The sequence below is a fragment of the Chlamydotis macqueenii genome, chromosome 9, assembly GCF_036417535.1.
Source record: "Chlamydotis macqueenii isolate bChlMac1 chromosome 9, bChlMac1.mat, whole genome shotgun sequence".
In the NCBI taxonomy this organism is placed as follows: domain Eukaryota; kingdom Metazoa; phylum Chordata; class Aves; order Otidiformes; family Otididae; genus Chlamydotis; species Chlamydotis macqueenii.
The window spans coordinates 11,194,188-11,211,063 of record NC_141564.1 but is presented as its reverse complement, the minus strand read 5'-3'; the positions used below and the strand labels follow the sequence as shown (position 1 = coordinate 11,211,063).

General features: G+C 62.4%; 2 protein-coding genes across 2 annotated transcripts in view; one reads left to right on the top strand and one right to left on the bottom strand.

The window, feature by feature from the left end:
• KIF1A (kinesin family member 1A) overlaps positions 1-10,807 on the bottom strand; it is a 39,682-nt gene extending 28,875 nt beyond the window's left edge. The window contains exons 1-6 of the mRNA XM_086755084.1: positions 10,665-10,807; positions 5,087-5,238; positions 1,441-1,517; positions 1,172-1,351; positions 593-658; positions 222-400 (exon numbers count right to left, since the gene is read on the bottom strand). Coding sequence (XP_086611210.1) covers positions 222-400; positions 593-658; positions 1,172-1,351; positions 1,441-1,517; positions 5,087-5,192 — 608 coding nt within the window. The 5' untranslated portion in view covers positions 5,193-5,238; positions 10,665-10,807. The remainder of the gene's footprint in view (positions 1-221; positions 401-592; positions 659-1,171; positions 1,352-1,440; positions 1,518-5,086; positions 5,239-10,664) is intronic.
• A 1,932-nt stretch (positions 10,808-12,739) lies between these two features.
• Positions 12,740-16,868, top strand: AGXT (alanine--glyoxylate aminotransferase). The gene is made up of 11 exons (XM_086754440.1): positions 12,740-13,024; positions 13,149-13,341; positions 13,682-13,746; positions 13,825-13,925; positions 14,145-14,215; positions 14,510-14,594; positions 14,830-14,925; positions 15,186-15,255; positions 15,363-15,458; positions 15,665-15,793; positions 16,225-16,868. The coding sequence occupies exons 1-11, from the start codon at positions 12,770-12,772 to the stop codon at positions 16,330-16,332; spliced, it is 1,269 nt and encodes a 422-aa protein (XP_086610566.1). The 5' UTR covers positions 12,740-12,769; the 3' UTR covers positions 16,333-16,868.
• The last annotated feature ends 8 nt before the right edge of the window (positions 16,869-16,876 follow it).

Below are 16,876 nucleotides of genomic sequence, written 5' to 3'. Positions count from 1 at the left end.
GAGATGTGCAAAAGTCCAGACTTTCTCCTGCTGGCTTCAGGACGTTTTGAGAGCAGGAAGGAGGCAAGGTGAAAATAAATGGGGGGTACCCAATGCTCAGACAGGAGGGGACTGCCACTTCCAGAGCAGCCAGGCCAGCAAAGCAAGGAAGTGAAGCAGGACCTTCTGGACATGTTTGCAAGCTCTCAAAATCCTGACCATCTTTTGCTCCCTCAACTCACCGGGCCTTGTTCCCAGAGTCCATGAGGTCCTGGATGTCATTGTAGGAGGTGACGGCCAGCTTGGAAAGGTCCTCAACATATGGGCCCATGAGGGGATGCTCCCTCACCCGCAGGTTCCCTTTGTTCTTGGGGTTCAGGAGGTCCCTCACACGCTCACAGTATATCTCCATGTAGCTCACCTAGAGCAGAGGACACGAGCAGGGCTAGCAGCCGGCAGGACGTGGATGCTCAGTGTGCAGGCAGAATCAGGCCCTGTCCATCCACCCCACACCCAGGGATGGGACCCCCCAAAAAGGTGTCTGCACACCGGCATGGCTTGCAGAGCCAGGTGGGAGGCTGGAGATGGACTAGGCAGGCAATGGGGTGCCTACCTCCACAGAGTAGGACATGTTGTCGTTCGTCGTGTCATTGATGCGGGAGAAGAGGTCCTCACACAGCTGCAGAGAGAAGAGCCAGGGTGCTCAGCCCTCACCAGAAGGATGCTCCTGCCCAGGGTGCCCAGGCCACAGGGATTTCTACCTTCTCACCTCAAAAACCAGAGCTCCTGAGTACTGAGGCAGCTCCTGGGGAGCTGGCAGAACTCCCCTGTGCTGATATGGCAGGGCTCAGCATCCCCAGAGCCCCCCCAGCACCCAGTTGGGCCAGCACGCGGCAGCTCTCGGCAAGCACAGGCAGTGGGAGCTCGGTGGTTGGACTACCGCTGCTCACAAACATCGGCCTCGTGTGGCCAGACCATCATTCATCTGGTCTTGGAAGAGACCAGTGTGATGCTCTTTGTCCCCCTGCCCTCCGGCAGAGCCGTGCCGCTTGCTGCCGTGGCAGGGCTGCGGTAGACCTTGGCAAAGCCTGGCCCCACTCCTGCCCTGCTGCCCTCTTCCCTCCCCGCTCTGCTTTCCCTTTGGGCATCATGCTGGGAGCAGGGGAACAAGCAGCTTTTCAGCAGGCGGTACCTGTGGGATGATGCCTTGCTGGTCCTTCTCCTGCTTCCCCATCATGGTGTAGGATTTTCCGGCACCCGTCTGCCCGTACGCGAAGATGCACACATTATAGCCTTCAAAGGCGTGTTGCAGCATCTCCTCGCCGATGTCCCGGTACACTTGCTTCTGAGATGCATAGTTGATGTCTGCAGGCTGCAGAGAGGAGGGGGACAAGGAGAAATTTGGCAAGGAAGTCCTCCTGCCTCTCCCCAGCCCAGCGCTCCAGCCCTCCCACTGCTTACCGTGGTGTGGGACCAGTAGGAATAGTCAAAGCTGAAGCTTTTCGGTGTCTCTTTGGGCTGCTTCGGGTTCAGGATAGCTAGGGGCAAACAAAGGGGACCATGAGGCCACCCGGCCACCCGTGGTACCCCCGCACCCACATCCTGCTTGTGAGGGAGAGGGGTGATGAGGTTCAATCCGAAACAGTCCTGGAAAGCAGGACTGGGACCCTCCAGCTCTGCAGATGGGCCCAGAGCCCCCAGAGCCCAACAGTCGCAGCAGAGCGGGTGGGTGCCATGGCTGCCAGAGCCTGCACCAGCCCAGGGAGCAGGGCAGAGCCCTGCCCAAACATCCTGCTGGGCACAGTGTGGGGGAAACGCCTCCTTCCCTCAGGCTTCTTCCTGCTCCGGCATCTGCCCGTGGGAGCCCGGCACCAGCCCAGGAAGATCACAGCCTTCCTTCACCCAACGGCTGGGGGGTGTGCCCAAAACCACACACGTTGGCGCTGTGGGGTGGGAGCAGCCGTGGCCCCATCGGGGCTCCCCCAGGCCCCCTCCAGCTCCTGCCTCTCCTCCCCTGCGCTTTCTTTTGGGTACCCAGCCCCAGCAGGGTGATTAATGCCTCCTGTTACACCGCCAGCGGAAACAAGAGCCTGCTTTTTCCCATCCCCTGGTGAAAAGGACGTTGCCATGGAAATTGGAGACTGCATCACTTCTCTTCCTCGCTCGTTGCTTTTTTCCCCCCCCGTAGAGCATTTACCATGGGTTTTTTTTCTGAAATAAGAGATGCGTCAGAAGAAACCCAAACCAGCAGGGTAATCACGAGATCCAGCCATCAGCCATGTTAGGCGACATTGAAATGACCTTGCGGGCCGGTGCAGCGCAGCTCCTGTGCCTGCAGTCCCCAGCTGCTCCCTGCCACCAGCGGCGATGAGGGGGCCGACGGAGCTCCTTCCATCGCAGCCCCAACCTGCCCTGCCCTGGGTCCGGCGTTCAGCCAGGGCTCACGCTCGCTCAGGGTTCGAGCCGATTCCCACGCAGCCCCAGACACAGTGCAGCCCGCTTCCCGTGGCATCGGATGCCTTGGTGCGCGGTGTTATGGATACAGACGCTTTTTGCTCCAAATTCCTCCTCCATTGCCATGACGGATTCTCCCCCAGGGAGGGAGATGCCTCCTGCACCCAGGACAGACCAATTACCAAAGCCGGAGCTGCTCTCTCAGGAGAAGGGGCTGGGAAGTGACATCCCCATAGCAACTGCCTGTGCCGCAGCTGCAAACAGGGACTTGGAGGTCCCCGCTGAGACCTAGACCAAAACAGCACCAGGCCTTTCTGGGCAGCTGCCCATCCCCACCAGTGCCTGGCTGGGGTGTGGAGGGCATGTGAGCGGCTGTGGCAAAGAGAAGCAGATGTGGAAGCCACACAAAAGTCAGGTGGAGCATCTCTGATGGCTCCTGGGGTTCACCTGGCAGCTCTGCCATGCCACCCAGCCCCTTGGTTCTCAGCCGCCCGTACCCCACAGAGGTGACCCCGGCTGGAGTGAATGGGAGCATCACACCCCCAAAAAATGAGTCCAATGGGGGCAAAAGAAGAAGCAAGCAGGACGGGGCCAAACAAGGCAGCTGTTCTGCGGCCCAGTGCCAGCCCACGCCGGGCACAGGGCGGAGGAGCAGCTGGGGACAGCACCGAGCGGCGCCAGGCATCCCAGCTGCAGCCACCCAGATGGACTGGCCGGCCGGAGACCGGGACACGGGGGAGAAGGGAGGACACCGAGAGCAGTGGGTCTCCTGTCCCAGAGCTGAAATGCTCTCCCCATGTCCCTTTCATTCCCATTTACTCACGCCCTACGTGGCTGGATGCCGCTGGTGGGTTTTTTTCTCTCCTGTCACCAGGCATCCCAGGGCTTTTGCAAAGCCGCTGCAAAAGATTTGTGCTCTGGCCAAAGAGGATTGAAAAAGGAGGAGGGGGGAGAAGACATACAGACAAGAGGGGGAGGAGGAAAACATCTGGAGATGAACACTTGCCTTCGCCCTGAAGAGCCAGCAGCATGGCAGAGCGTAGCAAGCACTGGCAGGATAAAACCCAAGACCCACAGGCGAGAAAATAATCGCTGTATCTTAAAGCCAGTGGAGGCATCGCTCCGGCCAGAGAATATTAATGGCCTTGCAGGATGAAAGCCAGGGTCCTTTCCTCGCCATCCTGGCGGGAGCTGCCAGGAGAGGGGCTGGGGGTGTTGGTGCCCAGGCTGGTCCCTGCCGAGGCGGGGATACCAGAGGAACAAAGCAGCAGTGTTGCAGCGGCCGCGGCGCAGTGACCTGAGCCGGAGGCAGCTGTGAATCTGGGGGGAAAGGATGGCAGAGAAGGGCTGACCCCTTCCCACCCTGCCCCTCGTTCCCCCTTGGGGCTTAATGAATTAGGGAGAAGAACAACCTCCCCTGCCTCCATATGTGCAGGAGTCTCTGCAAATAATCCCAGGAAGAGGGAAACTTGCTCTCACTCCTCCAGACACATTTATTTTTGGTTTCTCTGAGAGGAGCCAGGGGGCTGAGACAGCCCCGCTCTGCGGCAGGGGGCAGTCAGCACTACCAGCATCCCCCCACCTCCCACAGCTGCCGGGAGAAGCAGGGCCCAGAGCCCCCCCAGCGCCTGCCCCCCAGCCAAGGGGATTAGCTGAGGGTTTGTCCATTCACGGAGAAAAACCTCGCTGTCAGCAAAGGGCTGGCCGGAGCGCTGCCCCTGCTCGCAGCCCTGCCGCCCTCCTGGCGCGGGCAGGGGAATGAGGGGCCTGGGGGGTTGCAGACAACGGGGCTGGGGGCAGCAGGACGGGCACGGGCAGACGGCTCTGAGCAATCATGGCCCTGGCGGAGATGGGGGATGCCGGATGCTTTTGACCAGGCCTGGGGCATGGCAGATGCCCCCCACCCATCCGGGTTGCGGGGGTGGCTGACACTGTTTTTTCACCCGCTGCCAGGAAGCCTGGGCAGGCAGGGAGCAAGGGAGTTGTTTTAGACACTGTCCCATCTGGAGGCTGCCAGAGCCAAAGAGGAGGGATTCAGCCACCTTTCCCACCCCGTACTTCCAGCAGCTGTTATTTAAAGAGGGGCAAATGCCGAACGGGGTCCTGACAGGGGGCCCCAAGCCCTCACGCTACATCTCCCATCCCCGAGCACACTGTTCCCTTGGCAAGCCCCACTCCCGCTCCCCCATTCCGCTAGTGTTGTGGCCCCAAACCCTGCAGAAGCAGGGATGTGTCCTGGCATGCTGCAGTGCGTGGTACCTGGCCAGGCAGCACTGTCGGTAGCCGCTTGCTGGCCGGTGCATGGCTTCCACATGGGCCAGGCATCCTCAGCCCCACATCCGCGCACTGGTGCGTCCAGGCTTTCCTGATTCTTCCTCCCCCTTCATCTGCCTGGGGATGCTGCCCCGTTTGGTACCACCAAAACCCAAGGGCTCAGTGCCACATAGATCCCACCACTGCCATTGCAACAGCAGGATTGCATTTCCCTGTGGGAAAGGTGACATCCCCCCCAATTCCCTCCTCCATATGACACCAGGTGCTACGAGCATCCACACCAAGGATCGTGGCAGCCCAGTGCTTGACCACGCGCGCTTCTCCCCGAGCAGCACCCAAAGCCTTCCCGAGCCCCTCTGCCCTCGACACTGGCACTCACTGGTGGTGCTTCCTGACATCTGGATAATGCATTTCGATTCCCGGCTCATCTCCCGGGAGTTGAAGGGCCGGACGCGCACCGCCACCTTCACGGATGCTCCCGCCATTGCGCCGGCCGGAGGTTTGTCCTCCTAGTGGGGACCAGTGGCTGTCCTGCAAAGAGGGAAGAAAAGGGGGTTAGGAAAGCTCACATCCCAATCCTCATCTCGCAGCCATGCTGGAAAAATGAATGGAAAGCCTATGCAATGAAACCTCCCAGGAATGTGGGTTTGCCTCTGCCCAAAATAAGACATTTTGTTTCATCCTTCAATCTGCCTGCCTCTTGCCTCTCCCATCTCCCCCTTGTACCTATCTCGGGTCAGGACTCCCTGCTCAGTCCCAGGGGACATCCCTGCCCTTACCCCAGAGCCTCCATCACCCTGCAGCATCATTCGGTGGGCACCCACAGCAGGAGACAGGGCCACATAGACACCATCAACATCAGCGTTGACCCCTGAGGAGCATTTTTTCCATCCTGGGGTGCCAACAGCACTGAGCAGGTAGCCCCTCGCTTGTGAGCAAGCCCACAACCCCCTGCCCATCATCCCAGCCTCCTGCCTCCGCTCCAGCCCCAGCAGAGCAGGGACCAGGAAGCAGAATTGGGTGGAGGTGGGGAGGAAAACGATGGCATTCGTGTCGAGAAAGGAGGCGACTGTTGAGCACAACTGCTGGTATTTGCCTCTCATTCAGCTCCCAGCACAAGCAGAAGTGCGGCGTCAGCAGGAGCAGCACCAGCCAGCAAGCTGGTGGCAATCGCACTCAGCTGAAGCTCCCAGCTCACGGTCATTTTTCCACTCCTTCTGCTAATAAATTATTAATCACAAACCTCACAAGACAAAACAAACCACTGTCTAACATCTCCCAGAGCAGCCGCTTGCCCCAGCATTGGTGTCCGGGCTTTCTGCCACCAGTCTCACCTTCCTCGAGTCCCAGCTAAGCCTCACTAGCGTTGGCCAGAAAGGGACGCTGGGGTCCTTCCCTTGACCACCAGCTCATTCAGGATTAGCCCTGAAAAAATCCATTCCTGCCTTCTAAATGTCCATTTCCCCTCTCCCACCAGTCCCCTTCTCCCTGGCTCCCCATGCTGAGCCAGCGAACGAGGAGCTCAGCACCCTGCAGGCACCAGCTCCTCCGGCATCCTTGCCTGTGGGACCCCTGCGAGGGTGTTTGCAAATGCCCTGGGGATTTCTGAGCCTGGTCTTTGCCAGTGGGATGCTCACTCTGGGATGAAGGAGATGAGGAGCGAGCAATAGCATAGCTCTGATCACATGGACCATGACCCCAACAAAGCGGAGCGGTAAGGATGGGTCCTCAACAAGAGATGGGTTTTCCCACGGTGGAAATGAATTTGTGGAAAAGGAGGAAAAATAAAAAAGAGGAAAAAAATAAATCCACAGAATGGAAGGTGTTCCAAGAGAAGGGCATGGCTTTAAAAGTAATGGAGGTTTGACAGCTCCAGTTTCACTTTCGAAGAGTGTGGGAGGAAAACCAGTGTATGCTCTGCCCAAAGGCAGGTATATGCATGGTGCAGTGGAAAAATTTGCAGGTAGAAACTATTATAAGCTCGGCGCTGTCTTTCGAAAATGCTTTGCCCGTTTTAAAAGTGAGCCTGCATCCCTGACAGCGAGAGGAGGACGAATCTCTTCCCATTAGAGTTCCCAGATCCTCCTCTCACCACCCCGCTGGGACGGCTCCGGAGCTCCCACTGCACTCAGCCAGCAACTGCACCCGTCAATCCCACCGGCTCCAGAGTCCAAGCCTCTGCTCTCAGGCTTTCCTGAGCGCGGATTATTTTAAGCAGGCTTTTAACACTGCCGTCGAGTTCCCGAGCCACCGAGGAGGCTGCTGCATACCCCGCTCTGCCACTTTCTCAGATGGGGGAGAAAGGAAACATTAAACAGGACTTCTTGCCAAAGGGGAACAGAAACGGAGGGGATGTATTCCTGGGTGGAAGTGCTGCATCCTCACGAGGCCATTGGCTCGAGCTGCCCCACCCTGTGGCACCACTGGCACTCAGGGACGATGGATCTGTGGTCAGGCTAAACCCCCCAGCAACTGCCTGTGTCAAACGCTTCCCTCTCCTCCTCCACAGCCAGGATGGCTCTCCTCCCCTCGCTTTGCAGTCGCTCCAGCTCCCAGGGCTACCAAGAGGTGGGCCAGATCCCTGGGCTCCCGCCTCGCAGCATAGCCTTCAGCAAGAGCCACCAGCACTGGAATGGCACAGCCATCAGCAACCCCACCAGCCCCTGGACGGACTGCTGCTGGCCACGGGCAGCATCAGACCCTGCCCTCGCTCCCTCACGCCCCTACGCCGCTCCGGTTGCAGCCCTCTCCAGCCCTATCACTTCCCATGAAGAAGCTCTGGTTTCTCCTTTGTCCCACTTTTCCGGGCGCCTCGTCTTGCTGCATGCCCTCTGTCAGTGGCTGCTCACCCTCCTCTGCTGGGAGTGCCCGCTCAGCCCCACACCAGTAGGCCCCCAGCCCACCCTCGCTGGCTGTGAGAAGCCCCCTCCTTGCCAGCGGGACCCTTCTTCTCTCCCCACGATCCTGATGCCCACATCCCGGCGCATTCCCAGCAAGCCATCTGGCTCGCTTAGCAGCGCAGGCTCCTCTCCCTGCCGGTATTCCCTGCTGCAGAGCCACAAGCTCGGCTCCATTTTCTGTCTCCATCCATTTCCTTCAGCTTCCTCGGTCGGCAACACGCCGCTTCCCTCCTGCTCCTCTGCCGCTCTCCAGTCCCATTTCTGCCACAGCGGCACGAGGACCCCAGGCAGCACTGTGCCCCCTCAGGGAACACCGGCAGTCCCTGCCCAGCTCCTTCCTGAGCCTCCTCTCCTTCCCTCGAATCTTTATTTTCCCGGCTCGGCCGCGGGGAGGAATTCAGCCTGCAGCCCACGTAACCTGGCAGCACCACCAGCCATCACTGGCTGCAGGCGCCCAGCATCCCGCAGAGCGGGGGGACACGCTGCGGCGGGCAGGCTGCGGGCAGGGGCGGGCGGCTCGAGCCCAGCCAGCTCGCTCTGCCCGGGGACAGTCAGCCACCGCTCGCTTAATCCGCCATCGAGAGAAATTCAATAAGCCGCTATCGGCCTTTCGCTGGGAGTGGGCCAGCGCCACGGCCCCGCTCCCTCCCCGCCTCCTCCTGGGGGTACCCCACACCAAGGGAGATGGCAGAGAAGGATGGCAGAGTCCTGGGGCCACGGTGGCAGCAGGCACAACCGGACCTGGCCCCCAAGTCAGCCGGGCATGTCCTGCCCCCCATCCCAGGCAGCCTGCTGCGCTCTGCCCATCCCTACCAGGGATCGCCAGCCGAGTGAAAGGCCTAGAGAGTGATGATTAACTGGATCAGCTAAGATTAATTGGGCAGAGATTAGCTAACAGGAGCTCTCTTAAGTCGGCTCCTGCCACCGCTGAGAGGTGACTAGTGGGACAGGGAGCATTGTCCCCAGGTGCCACCCACAGCAAACTCTTCCCCTAAGGACACTGTGCGGACACGGGGTGCTGCCTGGCCCGTGGGCGTGGCAGGAGACCATGGTTCGAGCGATGCTAATGCACGGCCAGGATGCCCCATTCCTTGCACCTGGCATGGGGCAGGGGCCATGTCACCAGGGCCACAGACAGCGTCAGCAGGTGAAGAGCTGCCTGCGCCGAGGGAAATCCAAGGCGAGTTTCTCCTTTTGTCTGCGCGCTTCCCCACGTCACCTCGGTGGCGAGGGTGGACGCCCTGTCTGTCTGCACCTCCTGAGCCACGGCGCTCCCAGCCCCTGACTGGCTTTGTGTTAACGAGCCCTTCCCCTGCACCCCTCGTCAGGGCCCCCCAAATCCATCTGGGACGGTGGGACCCTGCCCTCCCTCTGGGGACACTGGGGACAGTGGGGGACCCTGGGGGAAGCTGGCCCGGATGACGCAGCACCCCGGCGGCTGCTGCCCGCTTGCCTCCCACCCCGTGCAGGGCAAGGGACAGTGACAGTGCAGTTTTCCCTGGAGCAGCACTCATGGGTGGGGATGCAGCCCAGAGGACAGGGGCAGGTTTTCCCCCATCTCCAGCCAAAATCCAGCCCCCCACCCACTTCCCTGGTGCCATCATAGGCACCCTGCTCCGATGGGGGACACGGCCTCGGGGCAGCATCTGCAGCTCCCCAAGAATTTCTACATGGATTAAATTTGCAGGTGGCAAATTTAAGGCCGCGGATGCGGGGTTTTGCCGTCAGCCACTCCCTGTCCCTGCTGCTCCCCATCACTTCGCCCTCCATCGCCCATTTCCTTCATCCTCTCTTCCGCAGGCAGGGGAAACCCACAGCGGGGAAAAGCCACACAGAAAAGGCAGCGAGGTCCAGCACGGACACAGAGAGGGGTGGCAGCTGGGGGTGGTGGGGGGATGACACCGGGTTCCAACAGCCCCCCGAGGTTTGGGGGACCGCAGCTCTGGCCACACACAGGGAGGCGGGAGGGTGGTGGCAGCATCAGTGCCAGCGCCAGCGCCAGCTGCCACCTCCCAGACAAAATGGAGGTCAGCAGCAGCGTGCGGGCATGGCACTGCCCACCACACCCCCGGCCGTACCCCAGGAGGGGGCCTGCTGGCCCCCCCCGCCCACCCCATGCCACCGAGGCCACCTGCCGAGGGGCTGCTCTGGGTGCTGGGATGGCCGTGGGGTGGCAGGGGAGATGCTTGGCAGGTTCCTTGTCCTCCTCCAGCCCCACAGCCGAGGTGTGGGTCCTGAGCGGGCAGGTGACCCCAGCGCACAGAGGGTCTGCAGGGTCTGGGGGAGGGTCCGCTGCCCCGTGGGGAAGGAGGAAGACAATGGAACAGGTGCAGGGCTGGGAGCAGCCAAGTGCGGGGCTCTGCAGCCTCCACCCAGGGACCACCCTCCCTCCACCAGCCAGGAGCCATCGGCGCTGGCCCGCAGTGACATGGCGGCCCTCGCCCAGCTGCCCCCAGCTGCAAGGTCAGCAGCAACGACTCATCCTTGCGGGGCGAGCAAGAGCCTGGGCTTCGCAGCGCCTTCGCCAGCCACAAGAGCCCCAGGCGGGGCGCCCACTGCTCCCTCCAGCGCTGTCGTTCACTCTGAAGCATAATGACGATGGCGCAAGATGGCTCAGCTTCACGGCCAGAGCCACCTGCTCCAGCGGGGAGCACGGGAGTGGCTCTGGGATGAAGGGGGGGTCCCTGTGCCCTCTCCCATGGCTTGTGGGGACGGCATCCTCCCCCTCCCCACTGCAGGCTGGTTCTGGGACCGCAGATGCGTCACCCGGTCCCTGAGAAGGCCCCCCCCGGCCAGATCCTTCTGGAAGCCAGGGCGGCACCCTCCATCCCGCCCTCCCTCCCCCGCACCTCGGGGGGGGTCCCGCAAAATGGCCGCCGGCCGCAGCGCCCCCCGATCCTCCCCGGGCTCCCGGGAGGGCGCATCCCGCCCCCTCCCCCCCACGCGGGGCCGAGCGGAGCGGGGGGCAGCACCGCCATCCCGGGGACCCCCCTCTCCGCCTGCGCCCGGGGACCGCGGCGGGGCTGCCCAGTCCCGCACCGTGCCGCCCGCCCCTACCTGTGCCCGGTTCGGCAGGGCGGGGCGCTCAGCCGTGGGCGGGGGGCGCCGGCATGGGGCCGAGCCGCGCGGTGCCGGTGGCGGTGCTGCTGCGGTGCCGCTGTGATGCGGTGCCGGTGCCGGTGCCGGTGCGGGTGGCGACAGCCCCGCCCCTACGGCCCCCGCCCCGCCCCGCCCCGCGCGCTGGTTGGACGGGGGGCGTACGGGGGGGGGGGGGACGGGACCAGGAGGGCGCAAGCCGGGGATGGAGCGGTGACGTCAGAGCATCCCCCCCTCCCCGGTCCGCGCTGCGGAACCGCCGCAAGGGTGCGGGGAGGGGCGGGGGCTCCGCGTCACCCAGCAACGGTCGCCTGGCAACCGCCCCCCTCCCCATCCCCACATCCCCGGTTCTCCCGGGCGTCGTGTCCCGTGGAGAGCGGTTCCCCGTCTCGCCCCACGCCCCCCCCCCCGTTCCCCAGCGGCCCCCGGCTGCTAGCATCCAGCTCCGGTGGGGAGCTGCCGCCCCCCTCCTGGGCCGACGAGCCCCCCGCCCCGCAGCCCCCGGGGGGGCACGACCGGCTCCCTGCCCATCTGCGCCGGCGAATGTAGACCCGGCACGGAAAGCAGCTTACAGCTTCACCGCCAGCTGCTTCCAGCAGCGCACCCCCCCCCCCCCGCCCCTCCGCACCGACCGCGAGTCCCCTCCCTGCCTCAGCCTCTCCCCAAAATCTCCCCGGAGGACGGGCAGCTGGGAGGGCTTCACGCACCCACCCGCTGCAGAGGTGCGGGGGTCTCCAGCAGGTCTCTCCCGCCGGTGTTTTAGGGACGCAGCGCTTCGGTGATGCTGCGAGCACCCGGCAGTAATCCCGGCGGCGAGGAGTCCCCTCGGCCAGGGCAGCACATGGCTGGGGCACAGAACGAGGGCCCAGTGCCCCTCTTGGGACACAGAATCACGGAATGGTTTGGGTTGGAAGGGACCTTTACAGGCCATCCAGTCCAACCCCCCTGCAAGGAGCAGGGGCATCTCCAACCAGATCAGGTTGCTCAGAGCTCTGTCCAACCTGGCCTTGAATGTTTCCAGGGATGGGGCATCAACCACCTCTCTGGGCAATCTTGGCCAGTGCTTCATCACCCTCAGTGTAAAAAAATTTTTCCTTATATCTACTCTGAATCTACTTCCTTCTAATTTAAAACCATTACTCCTTGTCAAAAGTCCCTCCCTAGTTTTAAGACCCCTCTAAGTACTGGAAGACCTCTATAAGGTCTCCCTGGAGCCTTCTCTTCTCCAGGCTGAACAGCCCCAACTCTCTCAGCCTGTCCTTGTAGGAGAGCTGCTCCAGCCCTCTGATCATCTTCGTGGCCTCCTCTGGACTCACTCCAACAGGTCCATGTCCTTCTTATGTCAAAGGCTCCAAAGCTGAACATCAGGACTTCTTGTCCTCACTTTGGTAGGTGATGACCAGGCAGCAGCCATGTGGTTTCCATCATCCATGCTGTGTCAGCTACACCAGCTCTCAGCTCCTCTCAGAGGTGACCATCTGGCTGTTTGGGCAGAAGTGCTCTTGCCTGTCCCCGTGCCAGCCTCACGCACCTGTCCCAAATGCCTTCAGCACCAGCCATCAGTGCCAGCTCTGCTAGCGGGTCTTTCTACCCCATAGAAATGATCCCCGTCACTCGGCCAGGCGTCCTTCTGCAAGGCAAGTCTGTGATCAGGGAGACCTGGCCAACAGAGCTTTGAGCTGCTGAAGGACTTGTGATTGTGATGGCTCTGCCAGGCTGGTCCCAGCACAGCCATCCGATGGCATAGGAAGCCACATGCTCATGAGCAGGGATCCCACTGGCTAGGATGGTGCTGGGAACTGTCCCTGGGATGGTGTCCTCAGGGTCATGGGGACGGGGTCTGCGTGGGTGCTTGCCAGTCCCAGAGGCTGGTGTGCCCAAGGAGCAACCTTCCTCAGATTTAGCAAGGGGGAACCACCCAAAATGAGGGGGCCAAGACAGCAGGGATGGCACCGGTGGAACATTAACTGGACAGGCGGTGGCCGGGGGCAGAGTCCGGGCTGGCGGGTGGAGCACGGAGCCCCGGGGCCAGGGTCCACAGGGACTCTGCACACTGCTGGCAGGGAATGCACTGCGCTGCGGTGCTGAGTGTTGCACGGGCAGCCTCCACCACTCCTCTCCTCCGGGCTCAGCTCCTGGGGACGACAACGCGCACCATGGCCACCAGCATGCTCCGCATCCCTCCGCCCCAGGAGCTGTTCCAGCCCCTGGTCGTGCCAGAGAGGCTGCTGCTCGGGCCGGGGCCCAGCAACGTGCCCCCCCGCATCCGGGCTGCGTGCGGCCGGCAGCTCCTGGGCCACTTGCACCCTGAGGTGCAGCAGGTGAGCTGCCATGACCCAGCCTTCCTCCCTCCCTTCCTCTCCCTTGCCCCCCACGAAGGGCTGGGACAGCTCTGACAGGGCAAGGGGGGCAATAGTGGTGCCAGTTGGTCCCCTGCCGCTGCAGGTGATGGATGAGATCAAGGCAGGCATCCAGTACGCCTTCCAGACGCAGAACCGGCTGACTCTGGCCATCAGCGGCACCGGCCACTGTGCCATGGAGGCTGCCCTCCTCAACCTCCTGGAGCAAGGTGACACCGCGCTGGTGGGTGTCAACGGAGTCTGGGGACAACGTGCCGCCGACATGTCCAGGAGATTGGGTATGCCAGGGACAGCTGGATGGCACCGGTGGGGCTCAGGGGACTGGGCTTGCGGGCGGGATGCCAGAAAGTGATCTCTGGCTTGCTGTCCCCGTCCCGGTGGCAGTGACCAGTGACACGGCTTCCACAGCCAGAGAGCGCTCCAGTTTTTTTCCAGCGTAATGTCCCTCTGCTTATGGCAGTTTATGGCTTTTCCACTGGGCAAATCCACAAGAGGCGAGACCCTGGCTGGTGGCCAGCACTGCTGGTTCATGCATGACCGATGCCCCTGCAGAACAGGTGACAGCCCAGTGGGACGCATGCTCAGACCTCACTCTCCTTTTGCCCAAATCCCTCCCAGGAGCCAATGTCCATGAGCTGCTGAAGCCTCCAGGAGAATACTTCACTCTGTCGGAGATTGAGGAGGTGAGTGCTGGCTGTGGTGCAGAGCAGTGGGCGTGAGCCAGCCTGGGGGATGGTCACCTTCCCCTCTGTTTCATGCAGGGCCTGGTGCAGCACAAGCCCTCCGTGCTCTTCATCACCCATGGCGAGTCCTCCACGGGGGTGCTGCAGTCACTGGAAGGGCTGGGCGACCTGTGCCACCGGTCAGTGCATGACGGGCACCCGCGGGGGCTGGCGGCACCCCAGGGTTGCTGTTGGGGATTGGGACATGGGGATTTACATGTCCTGGGCTCTGTTGTGCTGGAAGCAGTTGGTGCCAGTGAGACATGCAGCCCTGGGGGGATTGTGACCCCAGGGCTGGAGGAAGAGGGGTGGCAGGAGGAGGTGGCAGGGACACCAGGCTGAGCACTGTCTTCCCACAGGCATGGCTGCCTGCTGCTCGTGGACGGGGTGGCATCAGTCGGGGGAGTCCCCATCTTCATGGACGAGCAGGGTAAGAGCCACAGTGCCATCACGGACACCCAAGGGACAAGGCGGCTTCATGCCTGGGCCAGCATTTTGGGCTAGCAGCACTAGAAACTGGTCCAGCTGCAGCCAGAGAGCCTGTTCCCCTCAAGGGACTGTCAGAAGTGCCAGGGTGTCCCCCAAAGCTGACCAAACAAGCAGGACCTGCAGCCTGAGTCACCCTGTACTTCCCATCTTGCTGCTTGCAGCCTGGTTGGGGGGGCTTAGCGTGTCCCCACGGGGAGCCCCCAGTCCCTAAGGAACTGCCTCCTCTCTTGGGCAGGGATCGACGCCCTATACGCGGGGTCTCAGAAAGTCCTCAATGCCCCGCCCGGCAGCAGCCCCATCTCGTTCAGCGAGCGAGCCAGGTAAGGGCAGCCCCATCCCACCAGGGGAAAGGCGATGGGGCGTGGGGGAGGCTGTCTTCCCCCTGGCTTTGACAGCCATCTGCTCCAGCTCTGCTCTGGAGAGCAGCAGCTCTGTGGGGTCGGAGCCCAGCTCATCCCCAGGCAGTGATGGGTGCAAGCTCAGTGCTCGGTTTGGGGGACGCCTGGAGCTGGTGGAGGCGAGGTCCAGCTCCTTCCCAGCACTCTGCTTCACCAGGGAGAAGATGCTGAGGAGGAAGACGAAGCCCCGGTCGTTCTACCTGGACATGGACTGGCTGGCAGGCTACTGGTGCTGCTACGGGGAGCGGCGAAGGTGAGGGCAGGCTGTTCTGGGACAGATGGCCACAGCCGTCCCACCGCAGCCTTCGCGCTGGCTTGGGGGCTGCCTGCCCTGCAGGGCTCAGGCCCTGTTTCCCTGTCACCCTGTCCGCTGGTCGCAGAGCGGCCCTGGGGGATTTGCACCCCCTCTGTGTTGGGTGCTGTGCCCGAGTTCCCCCCCTAACATCATGAGCTGGAGCACTGCTCTGCCATGGGCCGTGCCAAACCTGCCTGGGTGCTCCTTGGGTTTTGCAGCTACCACCACACAGCACCGATCAACAACTTCTTCAGCCTGCGGGAAGGCTTGGCCATGCTGGCAGAGATGGTGAGCAGCGCCGGGCAGGCAGGGGGGCACCAGCAGTACCAGGGAGTGGTGGGTGCCAGGAGGACCCTGCCGGCAGCAGGGGCTTTTTCCCTCATCTCTGCCCACAGGGTCTGGAGAGCTCGTGGGAACGCCATCGTGCCAACTGTGCCAAGCTGTGCCAGGGGCTGCGCGACCTGGGGCTTGAGCTCTTCGTGAAGGAGGAGGTTGGTGCGGAGCACACCCACCACCATGGTGCAGTGCAGCATGAGGACATGGCCCTGTGTGGCTGGAGATGTGCCCGGGCAGGTTTTGATGCTGGAGAAAAAACTGCCCCCCTAGTGATGCTCTCACCTGGCAGGCTGCTGGGCTCACTGCGGGACAGGGATGCAGCCAGGATCTGCAGGTTTTACCCAGTTTCTCTCTTCTCCAGAAAGCGAGACTTCCCACCATCACCACTATCAAGGTGCCCGAGGGCTACGACTGGAAGGAGATCACAGCCTTTATCATGGATAACCACGGCATCGAGATCGCCGGGGGCCTGGGCCCCTCGGAGGGCAAGGTAGGCAGCGTCCTCCCCTCCCACTGCCCACGACTGGGCACTGAACCCGGCTGCGGCCGCATCCATCAGTACCACGATTTACTGCTGCTCTCTGGCTGCAAACAGCAAACACGCAGCTGGATGCATCCCATCGCCCGCAGCAACGCATAGCAGCTCCTAACCACACACAATTGCCGTGTGTAATTGAATAACCGATCACATAATTAGCAGGGTGACACGTCTTTAGAGGAACTGCGTGTTAAATAGGAGCAAGCAGGGAGTTGCGCACATGCACTCACGCCTGGCCATGCGCATGGCTGCTCCTCGCACACCCCCTGTCCCACACGGGAGCCTGCTCTCTGCCACCGGCGGCCCCGCTCGCAAGGACACGGCGCCCGGGCATGGCCACAAAGGTGGGTGCTGCAGGCGGACGCTCGTCCTTCTCCTCCCAGGTCCTGCGAATCGGCCTCATGGGCGGCAACTCGACCAGCAGCAATGTGGACCGCGTGCTGCGTGCCCTCCGAGACGCCCTTGGGCACTGCTGCCGCAGCAAGCTGTGAGCACCCCTGCGAAGGCGGGGTTCGGAGGAGGCAGTGTGGCACTCCCCCCCATGCCCAGCTGCAGGCAGAGGGGCTCCATCCAGCAACCCAAGCCAGAGCAGGGAGAAGCTGTAAGAGCAGGGAACGTGGAGGTGAGAGCTGCAGCTCAACAGATGCAGAACGTGGCTCAAAATCCCTTTTCCCAGTCCTCCGGGCAGGGTCACCCCTCATCCTGATGGCCTGGCCCCCCAGCTGCTCCCTGTCCCCTGCCCCAGGGCAGGGCAGCCCCGCTGCAAGCTGTCACAAGGGCTGGATGCAGGATCTGACCACCAGTCCCTTCCCCTCCCACCACCGTCACCCTCAGCCATCCCTCCACCGGAGCCCAGCAGTGCAGGACACCAGCCACCCCCCCCCAGATTAGGTACCTTGGGATGAAACACCCGCCTCAGTGCCCAGCTCTAGCAGGGGAGCTGAGAGGCCGTGTGCCCCCACCCAGCTCAGCAGATGTGCACTCACTCCCCAGCACCACCTTCCCTCAATAAAGCAACATGGCAGCATGCTGCTC

Coding starts and splice junctions, on each gene's coding strand:
- AGXT (XM_086754440.1), top strand. CDS start 12,770: ATGCACTGCGCTGCGGTGCTGAGTGTTGCACGGGCAGCCTCCACCACT. Junction 13,747..13,824: donor CTCTGTCGGAGATTGAGGAG/GTGAGTGCTGGC, acceptor TGTTTCATGCAG/GGCCTGGTGCAGCACAAGCC. Junction 14,595..14,829: donor TCGTTCAGCGAGCGAGCCAG/GTAAGGGCAGCC, acceptor CTGCTTCACCAG/GGAGAAGATGCTGAGGAGGA.